The sequence below is a fragment of the Zootoca vivipara genome, chromosome 16 (genome assembly GCF_965207765.1).
Source record: "Zootoca vivipara chromosome 16, rZooViv2.hap1.1, whole genome shotgun sequence".
NCBI lineage: Eukaryota > Metazoa > Chordata > Lepidosauria > Squamata > Lacertidae > Zootoca > Zootoca vivipara.
The window spans coordinates 11,013,454-11,037,688 of NC_142599.1; the positions used below are offsets into that span (position 1 = coordinate 11,013,454).

The 24,235-nt window shown below is 44.5% G+C and overlaps 2 protein-coding genes across 25 annotated transcripts in view; both read left to right on the top strand.

Moving 5' to 3' along the window:
• The window catches only part of FBRSL1 (fibrosin like 1), a 791,192-nt gene that overhangs the window by 713,790 nt on the left and 53,167 nt on the right, over positions 1-24,235 (top strand). The gene's annotated exons all lie outside the window — the stretch shown is intronic.
• LOC148683089 (uncharacterized) lies at positions 629-12,869 on the top strand (the record flags this gene model as incomplete). Its single annotated transcript, XM_088659883.1, is given in 2 exon segments — positions 629-1,073; positions 1,076-12,869. Coding segments are annotated over 2 exon segments (537 nt in total), but the record flags the coding sequence as incomplete, so codon positions are not given.

Genomic DNA, 24,235 nt, shown 5'->3' on the forward strand with positions numbered 1-24,235 from the left:
GGGTTGTGGTCTTGCTCTGAGTCAGTGGCCACCGGCATTTGAGGCACCATTGACATGACTATCTGGCATTTGAGGCTGCAGAGAACAGAGGAGGTTGTGAGATGTCTATAGAGGCAAGGGCAGTGTTAGAAACTCAGATATATAAGCTAGGCACAAAATGGCACCTTAAACCTAGGTTGCGGTTGACACAACAGAATTGTCTATTCGCCGGGGGGTTGAACTCGATGATCCTTGGGATCACTTCCAACACTACAATTCTACGATTTCTATGATCTCAGCAACACTGCTTGACTGTAGCTTGACCTTTATCGTGAGAGGGACAAGGGGAAGTGTTAGCCTGTTACTTCGGACGATCTCTCAGAATACCATTTTGACCAAGGTATCCTCCTGGACCAACTCAGCAAGATTGGTATTGGAGGCACTGTATTACAGTGGTGCCGTTTGTATCTTTAAGGTCATGTCCATAGAGTACCACTGGGTGAATGTTCCTCGTCGTTTGTGCCATGGGGTTCCATATGGTACTGTTCTCTCCCCAGTGCTATTTAATATTTATATGAAGCTGTTGGGTGTGGTCATTAGGAGTTTTGGAGCGAGGTGTCATCAGCTCTACTTCGGCATAACATCTTAATCAGGAGAGGCTGTGAAAGCTTTGGACCAGTGTCTGGATGCAATGGTAGACTGGGTGAGGGCCAATAAATGGTGTTTGAATCCTGGGAAGACAGAAGCTGTTTGGGTAGGTGGCTCCCACGTTCAGGAAATTGGCAAATTGCCTGTTCTGAAGGTGCAAGTGCATAGTTTGAAGGTATTCCTGGATACATCTTTGTCACTAAATACCCAGGTGTCTTCTGTGACTCAGAGTGCCTTTTACCAGCTTCATCTAGTCTACCAACTAGTGCCATTCCTGGACAGGTATAGCCTTACCACTGTAGTTCATGCATTGGTAACCTCAAGGCTAGATTACTGTAATGCACTCTATTTGGGGCTACCATTGGGTCTTGTTCGGAAGCTCCAGCTGGTGCAGAATACTGCAACCAGATTGCTGATGGGAGCGTCTGGTGGAGAACATGTGACACCATTGTGCACTGACTGCCCATCTGCTACTGAGCCAGGTTCAAGGTTCTTGTACTGAGCCCTAAGGGTTCACCTGAACCCTTATATCCCACCTAGATCTCTTATATCATCTGTGAGAGCATTCTTGGTCATTCCCAGTAGATGAAGCTCTTTTGACAACAACAATAAATTGGGCTGTTAGTGTCATCAGCCCAGTCCTGTAGAACGAAAGAAAGACCATTGTGCCATGGCAACAATTTTGCAAGGCCAATGAGGGGGTACTCTTTCAACGCTTTAATGCTCGCCCCACCTTTCATTTCAAAACAATAGCAACAACGTCCAGTTGTTGAACGCTGACACAGCGTAGCCAGTTTGCTGAAGCTGTGCCCTACAGGTGCTGCTCCACAATCTTGATTATAATCACTGCAATTCTGTATATATCGCCTTATCCTTGCTGAGGTTGTTTCCCTCAGCCTGACAAGTAGGGTGTGGGGTGCAGAAGGGAGATTGGCTTGATTTCCTCCTCTCCTTTCCCCTTTTTCTTTCAGCAGTGAAAACAAACCACAATGAAAGAGTATTTGGAAGCCTCAGGGCTTCTGGTTCCACTGGAGAAGCTGGGAACCCGAGTCCTACATTTACCCTTCAGGGAGCCAAGCAGTTAATAAAATTTGACTGTAAATGTGCAAGCAGAGACTTGTCTTTTTCCTTGATGATGCAGGAAATGTAGCTGTCTTCCTCCTTTCTCAGATTCACTCTGTGGTGATATTCTGAACCCACACACCAAAACAGCAGGTGTGCTCAGCATCCAGAATTTCATCTCTGTGTGCTTAAAAAGGCTGTGCAAACAAATAATTTTATTTTCAACATTTCCTTTAAAAATAAAAATTATTCTACCTTTCTTAGCCACTTGATAATTTCTTCCTTTCCTTTTTTCTAATCCTATCTTGGCCCTTCTATTTTATTATTATTATTATTATTATTATTAAAAGGAAAGTAACAAAGGAGGGTAGAGCAACAAGAATTCTTGTTTTGGAATTCCTGAGGGATGAGCAAGGACAAGAAATACCCAAGGGGAGAGGAGTGTTAAAAGAAGTTGTTTTGTTTCTTTCCTTGTAGAGCATCAAAATGCCCGAGGCATGAACATACTCTTCAAATTACATTTGAACATTTGGATGTCTTGTTTCTAGTGTTTTATTAAACATGGGAGAGTCAGTCCCAATAGAGAGGAAGAACATGGTATACAGTGGACTTCAAGCATCCTGATTTGGAAATCAGAGCATGGCTTGTTTCACAAGGAAAAGAGCTGAAGGACTTGCTTCTTATCCTGAAAAGAAATAAGCATACTGTATTTTGACTAAAAGGATGAGCACATTCGGTAGAGCCCCCAGGTTTAGTCCTTGGTATCTCCAATTAAAAGGATCAGATAGGGGGTAGTGGGAAAGACCTCTGAAGATCTTGGCAAGTTGCTGCTAATCTGTGTGGACAACACTGGGCTATGGGAATAGCTAGTCTGACCTCATATGAGGCAGGCTCCCTATGTCTTCTGTGTGAAAGCTGCAATGAGGCTGAGACGGTAATGCTTTGATTCTGTCCCTGCTTTGCCATCTTTGAAAAGTAATCACTTGCGTTCTGACCGCTTGCCATCTGTGAAATGGAGGAGCCCTTTCCTTCTCGGTTCAGTTTTAAAAGCACAGGCTTTGGAAAAGCCATTCGTGTTAGGAGATTTTGCAGTTCTTCAAATGCAAGGGGAGAGCAACTTAATGGTGTATTCACATGACCTGCTCACATGCTTGCTATTGGCACTTCACCATTCATATTCATTTATTCATGTACAAGAATCCTGTAGCAGCTTAGGTTACGACAGGAGCAGGGAGCCTCCGAGGTGCCCATCTGCCCCAATCACCACAGTCTGTGATCAGGGATGATGGGAGTTCTAATCCATACCATGTGGAGGGCATCGAGTTTCAGGAACGGTAGAATCACAGAATGGTAGAGTTGGATGGGAACTCTAGTCCAGCCCCCTGCAATGCAGGAATCCTGCCCACAGCCGTCCCTGGGTGGGCTTGAACCACACAGAGCAATTGCACCACATTGTTATTTAGTGTATGGGTTAAACTTCCTAATTTCCTTCCAGCTAACTGTGGAAAGCACTATAGGGCTGTGGCAATGATTAATCTACCCACCCTAGGTGAGGCTAGTGTTTAAGCTTCTCCTAGTAAGGTTCATATTAGGATTGCATGCTAAGGAAACATTGGTTTACGTGTCAAGAGGACTGCATGTCAAGAAGCTGGTTTGCTTGCCAAGAAATGCTACAGTTTTCAGACCTTTGATGCTTGGGGAACCCTTTGCACATGAACTTACCTGCCAAGTAACAGGTACTTGCTCAGCAATACCCAGCTGTTCAATCCCACTGCCTTGCCTCAGAGGGCTTCAGTGGGAGCTGCTTCCAGGGAACTACCAACAAGGGAAGACTGTTTACATTGTGGGCTTTGAAATACCCAGTTGCTACCGTTTCCTTGTATGGCAGCAGAGAAGAACAAGATCAGAGGTTAGCAAACTTTTTCAGCAGGGGGCCGGTCCACTGTCCCTCAGACCTTGTGGGGGGCTGGACTATATATATTTTTTTGGGGGGGATGAACAAATTCATTTGCCCCACAAATAACCCAGAGATGCATTTTAAATAAAAGCACACATTCTGCTCATGTAAAAACACGCTGATTCCAGGACTGTCCGCGGGCTGGATTTAGAAGACGATTGGGCCGGATCCGGCCCCTGGGCTTTAGTTTGCCTACCCATGCCTGTAGCAGGTGGTGCAGTCCAGCCCCTCTTGGCTCTAGTTGGGGGGGAGGAGGTGCTTTGGCAGCAAAGGCTGGGCTGCTGCGGCAGGCTCTGTTCACCCTCCGGGCACTGGCAATCCATACTACGCAGTTGCCAATGGGTGTAGCACAACAGTTGTATAGCCTTACATCAGACAACATGGCACAAGATGGGTTGAATTTGCTAATGATGAATGGTAGAAGAATTATCTCAGAACCTCAGGATGTAATGAAAACAAACAGTAGCCTGGGTAAGCAGCCTTTGAAGGGCTACATAATGAGTTCATTTACTCACAGCTTCTGTGTTCAGCATACAGTTAATTATCTTACCATCCAAGCTTGTCATCCTGTTTTCTCAGAACTGAATTTTTAAAACTCTGGTATTTTCAAATGTTTCAACCAAAATATAATTTGTTAGCTCATGCGGCAAACAGCTGATCCTACTTACAACTTGTACTTAAGAGTGTACCATTCATATTGCACTGAAATTATCATCCTGAGACCACTCTGGGAGCCCAAAACAACCGGTTTTCCAGCATATTCCTTTCATCCAAAATAAATAAATAGGCATCAATTTACTTGGAAAGTGCATTCTGTGATTATACTTTAGCCAGAAACCTTTTATTTACCTTGCACGCTAATGTACGGTTATTTTTCTTGGTTTACCAGTTGGGAACGCAGTCAGCATGGCCAGAGTGCCCACCTACTTATACTTCAGACCCTGTCATTTGGGATGTGAAAGAGATTGTTTGTTGTTGCTTCTGGAACTGCTACTTGCGGATTTGGGGGAGTAGTTTGTGGGAAGCTGTGATCCAGCCCAGGAGCAATCTAGTGGGCTGTGTCAGAAAATGAGATAAAGATAAGCCAAACATATGACAGGCACTCAGCTGTAGAAGACTGGGCACCCAGAGTTAACAATAAGAAAAAGCCCATTTATTCCAACATCCTCCTGCACACAGTAGCCAATCTGATGCCTCTGGGAAGCCCATGAGCAACACTTGAAAGTAGTAGCCCCCCTCCTGCCGCTGTTTCCGGACATCTAGTGTTCAGGACACCCTACCTCTGAACTTAGAGGTTCCATACAGCCATTGTGAGTAGCAGCCATTGATTGCTTTATCCTCCATGAATGCATCTAACCCTCTTTCTCACCCTCACAAAGAGCTATTTTCATCTTTCTTGCTTGCAGTTCATGCAGAAGGCATGTGCGGTGAGCCTTTAGGCCTCTGTGTGTTGTGGGACCCCTAAGTTACAGCAGCCCAGCCAATGGTCAGGGATGATAAGAGGTGGATGCCATCCTGCACCCTCATTATGCCATTTTTAAACAAATGTTTCCCAGTTTCCTCTGTTTGTTGATAGCTGCAACTATATCCTGAACTTATTAAGTTGAATTGAGGCATCACAGCAAGGAACATTTGCCATGATCTTTCCTGTGCATCCTTTTGGATCGAATATTTGGTTGCCATGGGAACTGACTGCAAGGGGCACATACAGTTTGGCGCCTTGTTATGTGTGTAGTTAAGTTCCAGCTTTCCTTTTGAGTGTTTTAAGCATTACTGTTTTTAAGAGGCTAGTAGATGGCCTTGTCCAATCTGCAGGATTCTCAAACATACGGTATTAGGACTTCTCTACAGAGCACAAACAGTTAATAGGGAAGACACTAATGCTTCTTTGAACCTTTACACCCAGATTTTGTAGGTATTTTGACTGGACTGAGTGGTCCTGAGTTGCATGTGTGTACAGTAATAGCTTGGCATGCATATGTGTCTGCAGATTACAGCTGGAGCAGGACTGGGGCACCTTTGGTCCTCCAGTTGTTGCTGAACTACATCCCCCATCAGCCCCAGCAAGCATAGCCATTAATCAAAGCTGATGGGATTTGTAGTCCCCACCTCTGAGCTAGAGCATCTAAAACAGTGCCTCCTTCTTATTGGTATAGTTTTTGGATATTTCTGTACTCTAGGCCTCTGAAAGTACAGGGCAGCATAATTTTGCTGCCATCGTATTCATGGTGCTGCGCATCTGTTGGATCCAAGATCCAAAGGCAGAAATATAAGTGATGATAGCACTGTGTCTGCATTTTATTGGATTACAAAAGCAAGCAGCATAGTTAGGGCTTGATGCTGGAAAGGTACTTTTTTTTAACATTGTAGAGTACAGAACATCTCCAGGTATTTGGCCAAGGAATGCATATTCCTCCTGCAACATGGTGGCCAGGCCTTTTAACAACACTGCCTCTGGCACCTCTTGCTGCTTATTTCAGATTCTTCCATCTTCTGCAGCATTGGGGGGGGGAGAAAGGTCTATGTTTTGATATACACCAAATCAAGAAATAAACTGACATGTGAAAGTTTAAAAGGTTGCTTCAATCTAGGCAAACCTCCTGTTTTTAGAAGTCCATGATAATTTGACAAGTGTGAAGAAACAGAAACTGATAGTGATAGCTTAGAAAAAGAGAATGATTAAATTTCATGAGAGTGTTCATTGAATTTTGTTTCCCTTCCCCTCTTTTTCCCAGCTGAAATGAGTGCTTTATGTCTGCTTAACACTGTGGAGGACTAGAGGAGACATAATTTTCAGAATAAATCATTATTAGCTCATAAAACTGGCAGAGTTGCTGGCTCTATATGACACCATTTGTAACAAAAACTTGAAAGAATAAAGTTAGTTTGTAGTCATGGTCTGAACAAACTACTTTTAATATACCGGGCATGATATATAAACAAAGCTACGCATAATGTATTTTATGTTCCTAAACTAACAAAGTTACTTTCTACATTTTGAAAGGTATATAGTACTATATTGCATTTTTTTCATTCTTTTCTCCAAAATTCCCATTTTCCCCAGGAGTGGTAATTTTTCTCCATGACTTTTCAAAAAAAATTCATCTCTATCTGGACCAAGGAAAAATCTATTCACCTGGCATTAAAAGGACCTCAGATTTGACATCAGGCAAGCCTTCCTAAAGAGGGCATTTCACATGTGAGATGACACAATTGAAACATAGATAACTCACAGGTTTCAGGGCTAGATCGGACAGAGCTTTTGGACAGCTGCTACCAGTCAAAGTAAAATGGACCGAGGGCCAGCCCTGCTATTAGGTAGGGTGAAGTGATGGCCATTATTCTTTATGGAAGACAAAACTGCATGTACTCTGTGGCCTATCCTTAACTAGCCGCTGGTCTCAAGTGGTTTATCTCATCTTCAGTGTAGAAGTAAGATCCATCCTCCAGCCCAGTTGGCTTGTGTACATGGAGTGTCATCTTGCCCTTTGCTTCAGGCAACAACATTTCTTGGACTGGCCCTGACCAGAGTAAGGGAGTTCATATGTACCCAAGAGTCAGGATAGAAATTGAAGAAACTAGAAAGAAAGAAAGAAAGAAAGAAAGAAAGAAAGAAAGAAAGAAAGAAAGAAAGAAAGAAAGAAAGAAAGAAAGAAAACATTTCTGCAGGTTGTTTAATAAAGGCCCAGTCTGGGTGCCTTCCCCCCCCCCCCAGTATTAACCATCAAAACTCTGCAGAATTTGAGGGAATAGTGTGGTGAAGGGAAGGAGAGTACGATTACACAGAGGCAGCTTTCAGCTCTATATGATGTTACGCAGCTGAGTAAACATGCCTTTCCAATTTTCTCAAAGAAATGTTGAGATCCATAATGAGACCAGAGGTGGTTATTCATTTTAAAAAATTCAAATAAACATCCAACCTACGATGAAACTCAATTTGTCTAAGGTGGCAAAAGATTGTAAAGGGTGCGACCCTGTATTATTTATTTATACAATTCCCACTGCATCAGTGAAAGCTTCAGTAATGGCAATATTTTAAATTCAAGGTCCATTAAACTATCTTGCCTTTCTCCAGTAATTTTTTTCCCCATCACCGCTTTCTGGCGGGAACAGGTTTCTCTCCAACAAAATCCTTGGCATACCTGCCTGCAGTATCATTGCGCTATCATTAGAGCCTTGTGGTTTTTGACCTTGCCCCAACATAGCTGTTCCCAAGCACTTACTGGTCAGTATATCAGGTTATAGAAACTGGATGCTAATCACTCTAAGCTCTCTTCTTTCTAACATAGTTGGCAGAAGCTTTTTATTTCTCACCTTGCCCCAGGACATTCTTGCTCATCATTTTGCAGAGCTACTAAAACCAGTAAGAAGACTAAATGCATATGAAGAGCTGCCTGGAAGCAGCTCTCCAGAGTAGCAGCCAGAGGTTTCCCACCACCAACTTGATTATTTTAATTGGGGGAGCTGGGGATTTCATTTGGAACTCTCCACATACAGAGCATGTGTTCTACCACCGAGCCAAGGCCCATTCCTCTGTAAATAGAGAATAGTAGTTGAGAAAGCAGAGTCCTGTGGCACAAGGCCAGCAGTGTAGGTCTAGTATTCCATTGACTGATAGATAGATAAATTGTTGTTGTTGTTATTGTTATGATTATACCCCAGACTCATGACTGTCAGAAGAGGGCAACTAAGATGATCAAGGGTCTAGAAGCCAAGCCTTTTGATGAACAGTTGAAGAAGGTGGGTATGTTTAGCCTGGAAAAGAGGAGACTGAGAGGAGTTATGGTAGCCATCTTCAAATATCTCAAGGGCTCTCACATAGAAGAGGGAACAAGCTTGTTTTATCCTGCTCTGGAGGGTAGGACTCGAACCAATGGCTTCAAGTTACAAGAAAGGAGATTCCAACTAAACATCTTTCTGACAGTAAGAGCTGTTCGACAGTGGAACAGTATCCCTTGGGAGGTTGTGGACCCTCCTTCCTTCTAGGTTTTTAAGCAGAGGTTGGGTGGCCATCTCTCATTGGATGCTTTAGCTGAGTTTCCTGTATTGCAGAGGGTTGGACTAGATGACCCTTGGGGTCCCTTCCAACTATACAATTCTATGATATGTGTAAGTTAACCATATCATAAAGGCACCACATCTCTGCAGTACCTCATTTCCAAAGGAAACACGAACCCTGGGTAAGTGCCTAGGCCCTGCCGCTCTGAGATTGGTGGTAGCATGTAACAATATTACCGTATCTGCTCCTTGTTTCATGATGAATCCTACCTGGTCCTGGTGGATTAGGGAAGAGATTACTCTCTGCAGTCTTTTTTGCAAAGACTGATGTTAATGCCTTAGCTTCAACATTTACAAGACATATTGGCCTGCAGGTGGAGCAGAGGATATTTATGGGGTTTAAGGAGAATAGATACCTTTGCTTCTATTTGAGAGTGAGTGATGATTCCCGTGCCTCTGTATGTATCTCCCAAAGCCTGGGTGCTAGAATCTCAGAATACTGCATATACCATTCTGCTAGAAATCCATCAGGCTTTGGTGGTTTGGAACTGGACAAATGTATAATTGCCATTTGAATTTCTTCCAACTGTAGGGGGTGGGGTGGGGAAATCCCTTTTGTATTTCTGAAATATGAGTTGGTCTGATGCCATCCAGGAAGTTTGCAGTATCTGTGTCACTTGGGTTAATCTCTTTGGGGTACGATTTTGAATAAAACTGTAGGAATTGTGTATTGATGCCTGGCGGAGTGACATGAATTTTGTTCTGTGCATCCTTACTGGCTGGAGTAAAATGTCATCTCTTCAGAGGTTCCAGACAATGTGCCAGGAACTTCCTGGCACACTCACCCCTTTAACAGTATTGTTGTTTTATACATGCCAGCATGAATTCCACAGGGGAACAGCATAGTGTCTGTTTAAATCATATTTGGCTTGTGTAGGTTAGCAGTTTGATGTGAGGCATAGTGCGTCAACAGAATTATCACCTGTTTTCCCCCGTTCCTGTCATTGTTTGTTTTGCTATTTATTTTTATGTGGCTGCATACGCTATAATAGAGCCTCATAAATATAATAGATACTTTACACCAGGCATAGCCAAACCTGGCCCTCCAGCTGTTTTGGGACTACAGTTCCCATCATCCCTGACCACTGGTGGAGGGTGGAGCATGCTTGTTTACTCTTCCTTCAGAGGTTAGGAACCCTAACCTATGGATTTAAGTTACAAGATCAGGAAAAGCTTTCTGACAGCAAGAGCTGTTAGACCAGGCATAGGCAAACTCGGCCCTACAGATGTTTCGGGACTACAGTTCCCATCATCCCTGACCACTGGTCCTGTTAGCTAGGGATGATGGGAGTTGTAGTCCCAAAACAGCTGGAGGGCCAAGTTTGGCCATGCCTGCTTTACACACTTCTCATGTTGTGGTCTTGGAGAATAGTGAGCCTTCATTTAAAGAAACCCTCGCCGCCCCCCTCCCCCCAAAAAATCCCTTCTTCATTTTCTTTACAAACACCAGTTCACTGAGGAGGTACATCTTCGGTTTCCATCTGTCTTCAATTTCTGGGAAAGTTATCCAGTTGGAGATGCGTGATCAGATATGGCGATGGTATCAATAGAACTAGAAATAGTGAGGATTGTTAAATCAGCAACTGTCTTTTAAAGGAGTTGGATAATGCTTTCATCTGATTCTCCCTTGGAGGTTGAGGGCAGGGAGGCAGGTAACTGGATAGTCCTCAGTAGCATTCTTTTTATCAACTTTGGGTGGCATGATAAAGTGATTATTCTATCACCAGGGAAACAGAAATAAAGACCAGCAGTTTACCACTTTAAAGGTATGGTAATCCTGTCTTTGGGGACCCAGGTGACGCTGTGGTTAAACCACTGAGCCTAGGGCTTGCTGATCAGAAGGTCGGCGGTTCGAATCCCTGTGACGGGGTGAGCTCCCGTTGCTTGGTCCCAGCTCCTGCCAACCTAGCAGTTCGAAAGCACGTCAAAATGCAAGTAGATAAATAGGAACCGCTACAGCGGGAAGGTAAACTGTGTTTCCATGTGCTGCTCTGGTTTGCCAGAAGCGGCTTTGTCATGCTGGCCACATGACCTGGAAGCTGTACGCCGGCTCCCTCGGCCAATAATGCGAGATGAGCGTGCAACCCCAGAGTCGGTCACGACTGGACCTAATGGTCAGGGGTCCCTTTACCTTTTAATCCTGTCTTTAGAGCTCACAGCAGGGTATATCAGGAGGATGAAGCCAGCAGCATGGAAAGCTGCGGATAGGCAGCCGCTCAGGACACCGGAAGTTTCATTTCCCCATATTTCCAATTGGATGTGGATGAGTGGTATGATTCACATCACCACTTGAGTCAGCCACCTTTCCACCTGCACACCACTTGGCAAAGATTGGCATTGTTCACCCTTCGGGTTGTGATGGCAATGCTGGTCATGATTGATAGTGAATGCAGAATCCAGATACGGTAGTTATTCCAGACTTACTAGTTTGGGATGAAAATATGTTAATTTGAAGAGTTTTACACGAGTTGCACTGTTCTGGCAACATTTTGAACTTTGGGGAGATCCCTCACTCCCGTACTAGGGAACTGGATGGAGCAGAAAGGAAAGAAAGAGCTTTGAATGCTATGTTAGGAAGCAGACTAATAACCATGTAGTCATGTTGCAGTCAATCAATTAAGAGATAAGTGTTGTGCTGTTAAAGGCTTGAGAGAAGTGCTGTCACGGGAGGTTATTATTAGATGTTTATCTGACCAACTCTTGTTAGTAACCAGATAGAAATTAAGCATCCTATGCCTTTTAAGACCTCTAATAAGAAAGGTGGGATATATAACCCTCTGGTTCTGGCCATAAATATATCATATTGTCAATCATGTCATTCACAATTTGGCTAAGTTTTTTGTGTGGTGGGAACAGGAAATCCAGTTCTGTTACACAATTTGTAACTAAAATCCTTTAAAACTAAATGGTTGGAATATAAGCTTCATGTCCCAAAAAAAACATAGCAGCATGAACATGGAATTTCATTAATCTTGTCATTTAATCTCCTTACTCCTAGAGGAAAACAAATAAACCCAGAAGATAAAATTTTGGAACAACAACTACAAAATAAACACTACCAGTTTCACACATTGCCAATTTACGCACTGTGGGTTGTATCCACAATTTTTATTCAGAGTAGACTCACTAAAATTAATGGACCCAAGTTAGTCATATGTTTATTAATTTAAATGAGTCTACTCTGAATAAAAATTGGTTGGATACAAACGTATGCTCTCATAGTATTTGTAACGTATGCTTCATACATTCCTTATTCCTGCGTTTTATTAACTTTTATTTCACCTGGAATGATACAACACAGAAACTTCAAAATAGTACAGGATAGTACAGTATAGTATAGGATAGTACAGAAACCAAGACTGACCTTCATACAGATAACAGAAAGGCATGGCAGAGATAATGCAAAATTAATTAAAATGTCATTCTATTTTTTTATGTCTCAAAAGCCTCTCCCCAACCCCACCCCTTTATTCCCTTTCTTAAATTTCAGACCTCCTGCATATTGTGGTAGACAAACCAAGCTCTTTATCCTATTACCGTACCTTCCTGTGGTCTGATTTTGTCATCAATGATATTTGTTAGAATTCAGCAACTCCACTCTAGTTCTTTCCAAATCTGTCTTGACAGACCCAAGGAGAACCCACAAAGGGTAAGAAAAATCAATGTGACACTCCTCATTGCGGTGAGCCAGCCGCCTGCGGCCTGAACTCATCTTGATTAGCTTCATGGCTTACGTCCATCGCTACTTAATTGGCTGCCAATAGCTTTCCTAATGAAGGATGATAGATGGAACACAGAGTTTGCTGAGAAGGATGAACCAATCAGAAGCTGGCAGGAAGGAAAGCCTGCAGCAATGTGACCATCATGAAGATTCCTGGAGGTTAAGCAGCATGGCAGCAGCTTACATCTTAGGGCAGCTTCACTTGCTATTGAAATTCCTACATGGAAGGCATTTCAGTATAGTAAATATCATGCAGCCTGAGCAAGAGTCAAAGCACACAGGGAGGACTTTACACCTTTTGCCAGTTGCTTTCCAGGCCTCCATGGTGTAAACACCCCTGATGTAGTCAAAGGAAGGCCATAAAATCCGATTTGCCTAGCAGAGATTAGGTCTCACTGCCAGATGTACTGAAGAGTCAGGCTGCGTGAATTGGGCTTGCTAGATAAGGGACCCAGGTGGCGCTGTGGGTTAAACCACAGAGTCTAGGCCTTGCTGATCAGAAGGTCGGCAGTTGGAATCCCTGCAATGGGGTGAGCTCCCGTTGCTCGGTCCCAGCTCCTGCCTACCTAGCAGTTTGAAAGTACATCAAAGTACAAGTAGATAAATGGGGACCGTTCCAGCGGGAAGGTAAACAGCGTTTCCGTGCGCTGCTCTGGTTCGCCAGAAGCAGCTTTGTCATGCTGGCCACATGACCCAGAAGCTGTATGCGGACAAACGCTGGCTCCCTCGGCCTATAGAGCGAGATGAGCGCCGCAACCCCAGAGTCGGACACGACTGGACCTGATGGTCAGGGGCCCCTTTACCTTTAAAGGCACATACGTACAGTATACTCACCAGAATAGTGGAAGGAGTATCTATTATGCTGTGCATGCAGAAGGCCCCACGTTCAATCCCTGGCACCTCCAATTACAAAGAATCAAATAGCATGTGAAGAGGAACACACTCTGCCTGAGCCCCTGGAGAACTGTTGCCCATTTATGTGGCTAAATAGATTAAGTGCATTTGTCAAAAACATTAGAAAGTGGGGAGGGCATGAGGAGCAGAACTCAACCCAAAGGATGTAGTGTCTTATTTTAAAGGTATGTCCATATGCTTCCAGAGGTAGCTGGTGCCCATTGGGATTGGTGGGGCAGAAGACAGGGAGCTCAAACAGTAATTTAAGCCATAGCCAATGACAGGCAGAGCCAACTACTACTTTCTGTTTTGTCCCCATCCTCCACCCTGGTGAGTTCTACAAGAGTGACAGGGAGACCAAGGAGAAGGAAGCTGGTTATCAGTAGGAAAGCGGGCAGGTGGGGACTGAGGTTTGTTTAGGCAGTGTATGCTCCTCAAGACGACAAATTTAAAAAATTCCAATGAGGATGTCTTCTGGTAATGGGAATGCTGCTATTCTGTAGAGCTCTGAACCTCCTAAATGTTCCTGATGCCATTAAAGGGGGAGAAAGGTTGAGTAGGCATCTTCAGTTGGAACAGAATTGCTGCTCTAGTCCACACTGGGTTTTAAGGCAGCCTGGCAAATCCATTCAGTGTAGCAATAAGAAAAGATTTAGCATTTAACCCCTCGAAATTAAACCAGGTGTTAACATCAGTAGCTCGGTCTTATCGGAGCTTTGCCGGAATAACAAATTGTGATAAATGTACAGTTGTGTCTCCTGATTGACCTTGGGAGACGGATGGTGGTTGTGTGGGGGTTTTCCTCCTCCCACATGCAAGAAATTAGCTGAGCCTTGACAGGTGCCTATTTGTTTTGAAAAGTTTATTTTTTATTCATTGACATTCCAAACAAGGACAAGTTCACACATTACTTTTTTCAGATGTAAGAGTTGCTTGTGTTTCTCCTTATATTACCTTTTGGAGCGGGGGCTGAATCATAGACTCATACACATCCTTGAACCAATATGAATTCTGTAATATACCAGTCTGACCTTGAAGAACTATCATCTGCTAAATTTGTGGGGGTGGGGGCAGTGGAGAGAGAGAGAGAATAGCATGCCAATTGAGCAACTAACTACTGCCATACATCTGACCCTCTCAAAAACCCTTCCTTTGCATTGATGTAGTTCTTAAGTGACGTTCTGAAACAGCCTTTTCTTTCTCTTCTTTTGGCTCTAGTTACATTATGGGCCACCACTTCTTCCCCATTCAACTGTGTCTCTCATGTCTCACTTGGAATCCTCTTTCTGCAAAATAATTCTGAGAGCACTGGCATTTCCCACAATCCCCTTGAGTAGGGGTCCCCCAAACTAAGGCCCGGGGGCCAGATGCGGCCCAATCGCCTTCTAAATCCGGCCCGTGGACGGTCCGGGAATCAGCATGTTTTTACATGAGTAGAATGTGTCCTTTTATTTAAAATGCATCTCTGGGTTATTTGTGGGGCCTGCCTGGTATTTTTACATGAGTAGAATGTGTGATTTTATTTAAAATGCATCTCTGGGTTATTTGTGGGGCATAGGAATTTGTTCACTTTTTTCCCCCTTCAAAATATAGTCCGGCCCCCCACAAGTTCTGAGGGACAGTGGACCGACCCCCTGCTGAAAAAAATTGCTGACCCCTGCCCTTGAGCAATGCAGCTATGGCATCATGGGGGAAACAGAATGGCAGATGCTGGGAGACAGCTGCTCACAGAATATTTGCCCCTCCTTACTGTTAAAAGGGTGTGGGCAGGTGTGCATACTCCTCTGTTGTGTTACAAGGTCAGCTCACCCACTGAGGTTGCTTTGTCAAAGGGCCCCTCAAAACGGCCCCGTCCTTCCGTATCCCAACTCTGCAATGGGTTCTGCCAGGGGAAAGTTTGGGGTTAAGAATTGAGGTCACTCAGTGGCTCATTTCCAAGGGATCATTGCCCCTACACACACACACACACACACACACACACACACACACACACACACACACACACGTCTCAGTTTAGTAAAGGATATATCCCTCCCTCCCTGGGTGGTTGTGTGTGAATGCATCTACATCTGCTTAAGAGAACAGATGGCCCAGTTTGTTTGCTATGTGCGTAAAAAGTGGCTCGAGTTTCAGCTGAAGAATGGCTGCCTTCAGGTTTCCCAAAGAACAGTCTGTTCTATTACGATGAGCAGTAATTGCTCTTGGAGGTTTGTGCTATTGATCAAGTGCTGTGGGTTCAATTTTAGAGCAAAGAGTTGTGTTTGGGATTTAATTGGAGTGATTAATAACTCACAGCAGTGGGGCAGGAATCAATATGGATTTCAAACAGCAGAAAGTAGCATATTTTCCTGCTATAATGTGGCAACTGACAGTTTGTTATTTGCACTTACTTGACTAATTAAAAGCACGGCATCATTTGATATATAGGAGCGCTGTGTCATTTTAAAAGGTCCAGACATTGGCCTGAATACTTGAATAAAGTTGGATTTTAAAAATGCTTCAGATACTTTAAGAGGGCCTAAGAACCTCCTCCTCCTCCATGTATTGTTTTGCCTGCACTGCATAAGGCCCTCCTTAGTAAATACAAAAAAGCTTTTGTATCTTTTTGTGGTCAAGGCTATAGATTGCCTCTTACGTCATCGGTCAGGCTTAAGAGCAGGACTGAAGGGATTTAACTCTGCTGTGTTTGATCCAATGTTAGAGCCCAAGATTAAAAGCCTGCATGAAACTTCCAATCTCATTACAGAACCAGCATCCACAGTAGGTGCCTTGGTTGAAAATCCTGTTTCGGTTTTGCCTTGGACCACTGCCAACAGCCGCCTTGCTATGCAAATGCACCGTGACTTACTTTTCTGGGGATTTGAACGGCAATTCTTACCTTTATTTCTTGGCCCCAAACCTTCAGTTCAGGGCCCATTTCCATTCATCTTTTTGTAGCTTTGGCATGTCGTCATGCATGCTTACAGCTAACACTCCTAGATATAGCATGTCAGAATCCAGGAATCAAACCATCTTATTAAAGAACCACAAAAGCAACAAATCACCATCCCGTCGATTCGGTTTTAACACTGTCGGGGTCCTTTTCTGCAACGAAATTCTCACTCTTTGTGCTGGACATTTTCCCAATCCAATCAAGCGTCTTCTTTTTTTAGGAATAAAGAACTCTGAAATGCTTCAGTTTTCTATAGTGACTTTCCTCAAAGCTACTTGGTAGTGGAGTTGCTGTCCATTTAGGTTGCAAACATATTTAATTGTTTGTTGTTTCAAAGGTAAAGCTTATAAGGAAGTGATATATATTTGATCGTTGTGACACATAATCCCAGTGGGGTTTAAGATACTGGTACAGTGGTACCTCGGTTTATGAACACAATTGGTTCCAGAAGTCTGTTCATAAACCGAAGTGTTCATAAACCGAAGCAAACATTCCCATTAAAAATAATGGAAAGTGGATTAATCCGTTCCAGACGATGAAAAACACCCCCTAAAGCTTCAATTTAACATGAATTTCACTGTCTGCCAAGAGGTTTCCGAGGCCTATGGAGGCCTCCACGGAGGCATCGGAGCGTCCGCAACTGGGACGCAGCCACAGAAGCGCTCCGATGCCTTCACAGAGGCTAACTGCGTCTCTTTCAAAGCGGGTGGGGGGGTCCCTTTGGAAGCGCTTACCTTGCGCATAGAAAACAGCGGTGAGAGGCTTGGCTGCGCGGCGGTGGCGCTCGCAGCTCTCCTTCCCTCTCTACGTGGTGCCAGCCGGGCGACCTTTCTCCTCCTCAGAGCAGCCACCACCACCACCAGGCGCCAGGACTGGCTGGGGTGGCTCGCGGTGCGCCTGGCTCTGGTTGGAGTGGCGGCGGCGGCAGCAGCGGCGGCTTCTCTCAAGCCCGAGCCTCTCCACTCTGCAGGGGCGCAACGGTGTAGGCCCGGCCTCGCTTCTCTTGACCCCTCCGCGAGGCCGGGCCTTCAGCGTCGCGCTCCTGCGACGTCTCTCCACCTTCGCCGTCGCGCTAATGTGGAGAGGTGTCGCAGGAGCGTGACGGCGAAAGTCCGCTTCTCTTGAGCCGGCCTCGCGGAGGGCTCAAGAGAAGCGGGCCTTCAGCGTCGCGCTCCTGCGACGTCTCTCCACCTTCGCCGTCGCGCTAATGTGGAGAGGCATCGCAGGAGCGTGACGGCGAAGGTCCGCTTCTCTTGAGCCGGCCTCGCGGAGGGCTCAAGAGAAGCGGGCCTTCACCGTTGCGCTCCTGCGACGTCTCTCCACCTTCGCCGTCGCGCTAATGTGGAGAGGTGTCGCAGGAGCGCGACGGCGAAAGTCCGCTTCTCTTGAGCCGGCCTCGCGGAGGGCTCAAGAGAAGCGGGCCTTCAGCGTCGCGCTCCTGCGACGTCTCTCCACCTTCGCCGTCGCGCTAATGTGGAGAGGTGTCGCAGGAGCGCGACGGCGAAAGTCCGCTTCTCTTGAGCCGGCCTCGCGGAGGGCTCAAGAGAAGCGGGCCTTCAGCGTCGCGCTCCTGCGACGTCTCTCCACCTTCGCCGTCGCGCTAATGTGGAGAGGTGTCGCAGGAGCGCGACGGCGAAGGTCCGCTTCTCTTGAGCCGGCCTCGCGGAGGGCTCAAGAGAAGCGGGCCTTCGCCGTCGCGCTCCTGCGTCGCCTCTTCACATTAGCGCGACGGCGAAGGTGGAGAGACGTCGCAGGAGCGCAACGGTGAAGGCCCGGCCTCGCGGAGGGGTCAAGAGAAGCGAGGCCGGGCCTTCACCGTTGCGCCCCTGCAGAGTGGAGAGGCTCGGGCTTGAGAGAAGCCGCCGCTGCTACCGCCGCCGCCGCTCCAAGCACAGCCAGGCGCACCTCGAGCCACCCCAGCCAGTCCTGGCGCCTGGTGGTGGTAGCGGCTGCTCTGAGGAGGAGAAAGGTCGCCCGGCTGGCACCACGTAGAGAGCGAAGGAGAGCTGCGAGCGCCACCGCCGCGCAGCCAAGCCTCTCACCACTGTTTTCTATGCGCAAGGTAAGCGCTTCCAAAGGGACCCCCCCCACCCGCTTTGAAAGAGACGCGGCCGCAGCCGCAGGGCTCCTTTCCACACAGTTAGCCTCCGTGAAGGCATCGGAGCGCTTCTGTGGCTGCGTCCCAGTCGCGGACGCTCCGATGCCTCCGTGGAGGCCTCCATAGGCCTCGGAAACCTCGGGTTACTTACTTCCGGGTTTCGATGGTTCGTAAACCGAAAGTTCGTAACCCGAGGTGTTCGTAAACCGAGGTACCACTGTACTTTAGTCTGCTCAAGGCTGCTAATGCAGATGGCTCAGGCCAGGACTACCAAGGACCACATGTAAAACCCATTGAATAAAACAAAGTTTCATGGGGGCAGGCAGTAGGAATTTTAGGAAATGGTTTAAAGGTGGGCTATTTGTTTGTACATTTATTAGCAATTATTTGTCTGCCCTTCACCATAAGGTCCCAAGGCAGGTGATAACAATATAATATACAGTTATGAAGCAAATGAATAAATCTATGACAATGATATAAAACTGTTCCAAATGCATACATTCAGTACAAGAGGTGAGTCCTGCAAAACAAAGTAAGTTGATTGTCTAAGGCCAGGTGCATCTTCAGCATATGGCATAAACTGCAGGTCAAAGATGGTGGCAAAGGAGTTTCAGAATTTAGGAGTTGCCACAGAGAAAACCCTCTCCTGGGTCACCGTTCCCCACACATCATAAGGTGACGGAATTCCCTCTGCTGATGTTAACATCCAATTCCGTTGGCAGCCAAGCTGGCCCCAAATGTATTGCTCTGCTTTCCTTTCAATGTCTAATCATTGTGACCGTGAGGGCATCTTGTTTGGGCAGCCCAGTCCATACACACCGCCCTTTGCCCCAGATAGGTCACTTCAGTGCTGCTAATGCAGAAAAGCAACACAGGAGGCAGCAGTTACCGGTCTCTGCAGCAGTTTGACTTTGCCCCAACTCCATTGTCTTTCAGGACCGGATATAACTCAATAGCATTAATGTGAACACCTTGAGCATCTTGAATTGGGCCCAGAAATAAATTGTGAAGCATTCTTTTTCTCTTTGAGTAGATTGTCCACAAGGGAAGCTCGCATTTAATATCCAGTTAATTAAATAAATTCATTTAATCATAATTTTTGTGGCTAAGCCAATAGTTTTGAATAAAAAGCACTATTTGTTTCTAGATGGTGCATGTATACGATGCCGCGTTATAAGATGCTCCTGCCACCTGCAGATTTCATTTTTAAAAAATACTTTAAGCTCTTGGTTTTTTTTTAAGAGGAGGAATTGTCTGAATCATGTATCCTTTTAGTAAACTTAAAAATTGGTTTAGTTTATCTAATTACACCTAAACCTTAAAAGGGTTTTAATTGATTTAGCAATTATTAAAGTAAAGATTGTGGCCTTAATTTAAAATCTGGTGTGTTTCTCCAAAAACCACATGCTCCTACATAGTGTCATTTAAGTGAGTGGGGTAATTCTAAAATACAGTCTTTTGAAGCATGCAGACTCAGGGTCCTAATTCACTTAGGTAATTTTGAAAGCTGTTTTGAAAACCAGTATGGGGTACTGGCTAGAGTGTTGAAAAACTCAACTTTAAATTGTGCTCCGCTATTAAGCTCCCTGGGTGGCCTTGGGCAAATCACACTCGCTCATTCTAACCCACCTCAGAGAGTGGTTTCCAGGCTAAAAAACTGCTCTGAGCTACTGGGAGGAAGGGGAAGGTGCAGACGTAATAGAGATAAACGGTAGGCACTTTCGCATCACAAAACACTGTGCAGAAGTCTTGAAATTATGCTTTTTCAAAACCTGGGTGCCTCCAAAGAGAAAGAAACTGGGTGCACTTGGAAGCAGATTCCAAGGACCGAGCTGCCAGCCCTTTGCCACAGTTCCTTTCCTCAAGAAGCTTGAAGGCTTGTTACAGCCCCAGCGTACAGCAATCTAGCAGGTTAAATGACTTGGGCAACACAGTTTATTAAAACTGGCAAGTGCTCGCTCCAGTTCTTTTCCTGATAGTCAAGGCTGTCGGAGAGAATAATTGACAGTGGCAGCTGTTCTGAGGGTGTTTTAGATTGTTGCAAGACGATTTGACTTGACAGACAGACCAACGAACTGAAGTGAGAGGGCCTGGATCCAAGTCCTTGCGGAAGCAGCTTCCTGTTGAAAAAGAGAGCAAGCAAAAAAAAAACCAAAAAAATTGCTAGGGAAGACCTAAGTTTGGATCTGTTGACACTAGGAGTTGCAAAGTGCCCTTTGCTCCAAATTGTGATTTGTTTTGTTTTCAAGATGTAAGATGCTGAATGTTGTTTGATACCTAAATGGCTGTGGAGTACATGTAAGCATAAGGCTGTATCCAACTAGACCCATTGAAATGAATGTGCCTAAATTAGTTGTGTGCATCAATTTAAGTGAGTTTACTCTGAGTAGGACTAGCATTGGCTACAGCTCCTATGATCCAACTGTCCGTATTTTCTGACCCTTATTTTCCAGGAACAACCCTATTTTCTTGCACCTGTTCCTGGTAAACCACTGTCCATATTTTTGTCTTTGTGGGCTGGCTTGCAAAAATGTTTAGTGTGAGTGCTTAATGTTTTCATTCTTCAGGGTTCATCTCCCCTCTGTCCCAGGCTCTCTAGAAGTTAATTTTACACACTGCAGCTTCCGAGGTATATTTTAAATTGCTGGTAACATATTGAATGTCTTTCTCAAGTATAGCCAGAAAAAGCAAGCCCTTTCTCTTCAGACTTTGATGAACAGTCTGTTGTAGAATGAACAAATACGGCAAACACCAACAAATAAGAGGTTTCAGGAATGTGCAACGGTCTGAGGAGGAACATGGATAGTGTATTAGAATTGGGGTGTTGCAAGTGTTGGAGAATGAAATCACAATTGCAGGGGCGAGTTTGACCTTATTGGGGGAAATAGGTGTCATTAGCAGAATATTGTGCATTTACCTTTACTGCTGTTCATGCATGCAAAGTTTATAGGACCATAGGAAATTGCCATATACTGAGTCGATCCATAGGTCCATCAGACTCAGTATTGTTTACAGTGACTGGCAGGATTGCAGACAGGTGTCTCTCCCAGCCCTATCTGGAGATGCCAGGGATTGCACATGGGACCATCTGCTTCCAGAGCAGATGTTCTGCCATTGATTTACAGCCCTTCCTTCCCCTTGACCATTGGTTCTAATGCCTGCTATGAACCAGCCTCTCATGTTCAAAATCAGTCTTTCAATCAATATTTGGAAGACTTACATGGATTATCCTAAAGGGTCTGATGAGCAGGTTTGCTTGCTTAGTTTGGCTTGGCTCACTTGCTTGATCGTTTTATTAAACTGACCCCTAATTATTGGACTTAGATAAAGGAATTGAAGGGGTGCTTGTCAAATATGTAAATGACACTAAGGTGGGAGGGGTAGCCAATGCAGCAGGAAGATAGAATCGGAATTCAAGATTATTTTAACAGATTGAAAAACTGGGCCCAAACTAACAAAATAAATTTCAATAAGGACAAATGCCAGGTTCTACACTTAGACAGGATGAATCAGCAGCACAAATATAAGATGGAGGACACCTGACTTGCCAGTAGTACATGTGAAAAGGAGGTGTTAGTAGACCACAAGGTTAACCTGAGACAGCAGCAGCAAAAAACTAATGCTATTCTAGACTGCATCAACAGAAGTATAGCGTCCCAATCAAGCCAAGTAATTGTCCTACTCTATTCTGCCTTGTTGAGACTTACACCTGGAGTTCTTTGTCCAGTTCTGTGCACCACAATTTAAGAATGATATTGACAAACTGGAACATGTGCAGTGGAGGACAACCAAGATGATCAAGGGTCTGGAAACCAAGCTTTATGAGGAATGGTTGCAAAAGCTAGGCATATTTAGCCTGGATAAGAGGAGACTGAGAGGAGATATAATAGCCATCTTCAAATATCTAAAGGACTGTCACATGGAAGAGGGAACAAGCTTGCTTTCTCCTGCTCTGGAGGGCAAGACTTGAACCAATGGCTTCAAATTGCAAGTAAGGTGATTCTGACTAAACATACAAAAAAAACTTTCTGACAATAAGAGCTGTTGGACAGTGGAACAGTCTCCCTTGGGAAGTTATAGAATCCTTGGAGGTTTTTAAGCAGAGGTTGCCATCTGTAATGATGCTTTAGTTGAGATTCCTGCAGGAAGTTTGACTAGCTAACCCTCTTTGATTCTATGAAATAACAAAACCATTCAAGGGAAATTAGAACCTTCACATTAATAGTAGTTATTGTTCTGCCTACGACTGGAGCATAGCTGCCAAGTTTTCCCTTTTCTCGCGAGGAAGCCTATTCAGCATAAGGGAAAATCCCTTAAAAAAGGGATAACTTGGCAGCTATGGACTGGAGTGATACCTAAATAGCGAGATAAAGAATGATTTTCAAAAATTAGGATATTTCCACATCTCCAGTGTCAGCCTTAGACTTTTTGCACTGGAAGGGGAAAGCCAAAATTACACAGTTGACATTTTCTGCTTTTGAGTGACACTGTTTTTAAAACACAATATAGATATGAGGGTTGGAGTTAAGGAAAAGGTGATACCCCCTCCAAAATCTCCCACAAAATGCAGCTGCTCTCTTTTGCTTTCCTGAAAGATTAGTGTTGTACTTGTCATTTTGCCTAAATGCAAAAGGGTCAGGGTACTCCAGATGTCGTATTATTTAGACATTTCTCAAACATCTCCAATGATTAAAGGAAAGTTTTTTTTAAAAAAAAATCAAGCAGCATAACTTGCATAATAAAAAGTGACTGCCATGTTTGGTTAATTTCTCAATAAACATTGAGGAAAAATATGCTACTTTTGGCATTTTGTTTTGGAAGAGTGGTCTTAAAGTAAATACATTCTAAAAAGAAAATAAAGCAAAGTTTCAGCAAGTCGTTAAATAACTAGCATATCTCTTACTCTGAGAGAATATAGGAAGCTGCCTTATACTGTATTTTAGCTTCTCAGTTTATTCTTCTTACACTTGATTTTAGTGTTTGTTTTTACACTGTAAGTTGCTCTGAGTCACTTCTGTAGGGGGGAAGCAAATAAATATTGGCAGCTGCAACGACAATGAATCAGACCATTGATCCATCTAGTCCAATATTTGGTATTCTGACTTGCAATAGTTCTCCAAGGTCTGTCTCTTTCCCATTTGTCGTACTTGAGATCCTTTTAAATAGGAGATGCTGAGAAGTATGCCTGAAGCATTCTGTATGTGAGGCATAGCTCCAGTGTTGAGCTATGAGCCCTTCCCTAAAGTTGATCCAGTCCAGCATGTAGCATGGTGGCCCATCTCTGTGAAAAGAAACACCAAGCCAGGCAGATGTAGCTACAGTCTTCATTAACCATCATGCCACTGAGCTTTACTCCTGGCAGACACCATATCAGGGCCAAGACCACTAAGCATTGGGAATTAAACACTTAAATCTCTTCATAGTGCCAGGCTGAAGATACACTGTTTCATCATCATCCATCCTACTTGTGCCCACTGCCATTCACCCACATCTTGCCTATACCTTATTCAAACATGGGCCCATTCTTTGACCAACTGCTAGGCTAGGATCTTCCTTATGAGCTCCAGTATTTCTTTATAGTAAGGCACAGTGTGTCAGAAGGTATACATTTCAAAGTCACCCAGGGCAAAGGGCAGGGAGTCTTCTCATAACATATGACAGTGGTCATGCCACAGCCTGCTTTTTTCTTTGGCCATCTAGTACTAACTTCATTGTAGTGTTATTAGATGTGTGCTGCAGCTACAGTAGTTTTAAGGAAGGGGTGAAGGCCACACACACATTACAGAGAGTAAAAGGCAGTGCAGTGCAGGGGGACACAGAGGCACAGCTTTTCCTTTTATCAAGAAACAAGGAAGAAAATATTTGATTCTTTCCAATCATTATTTT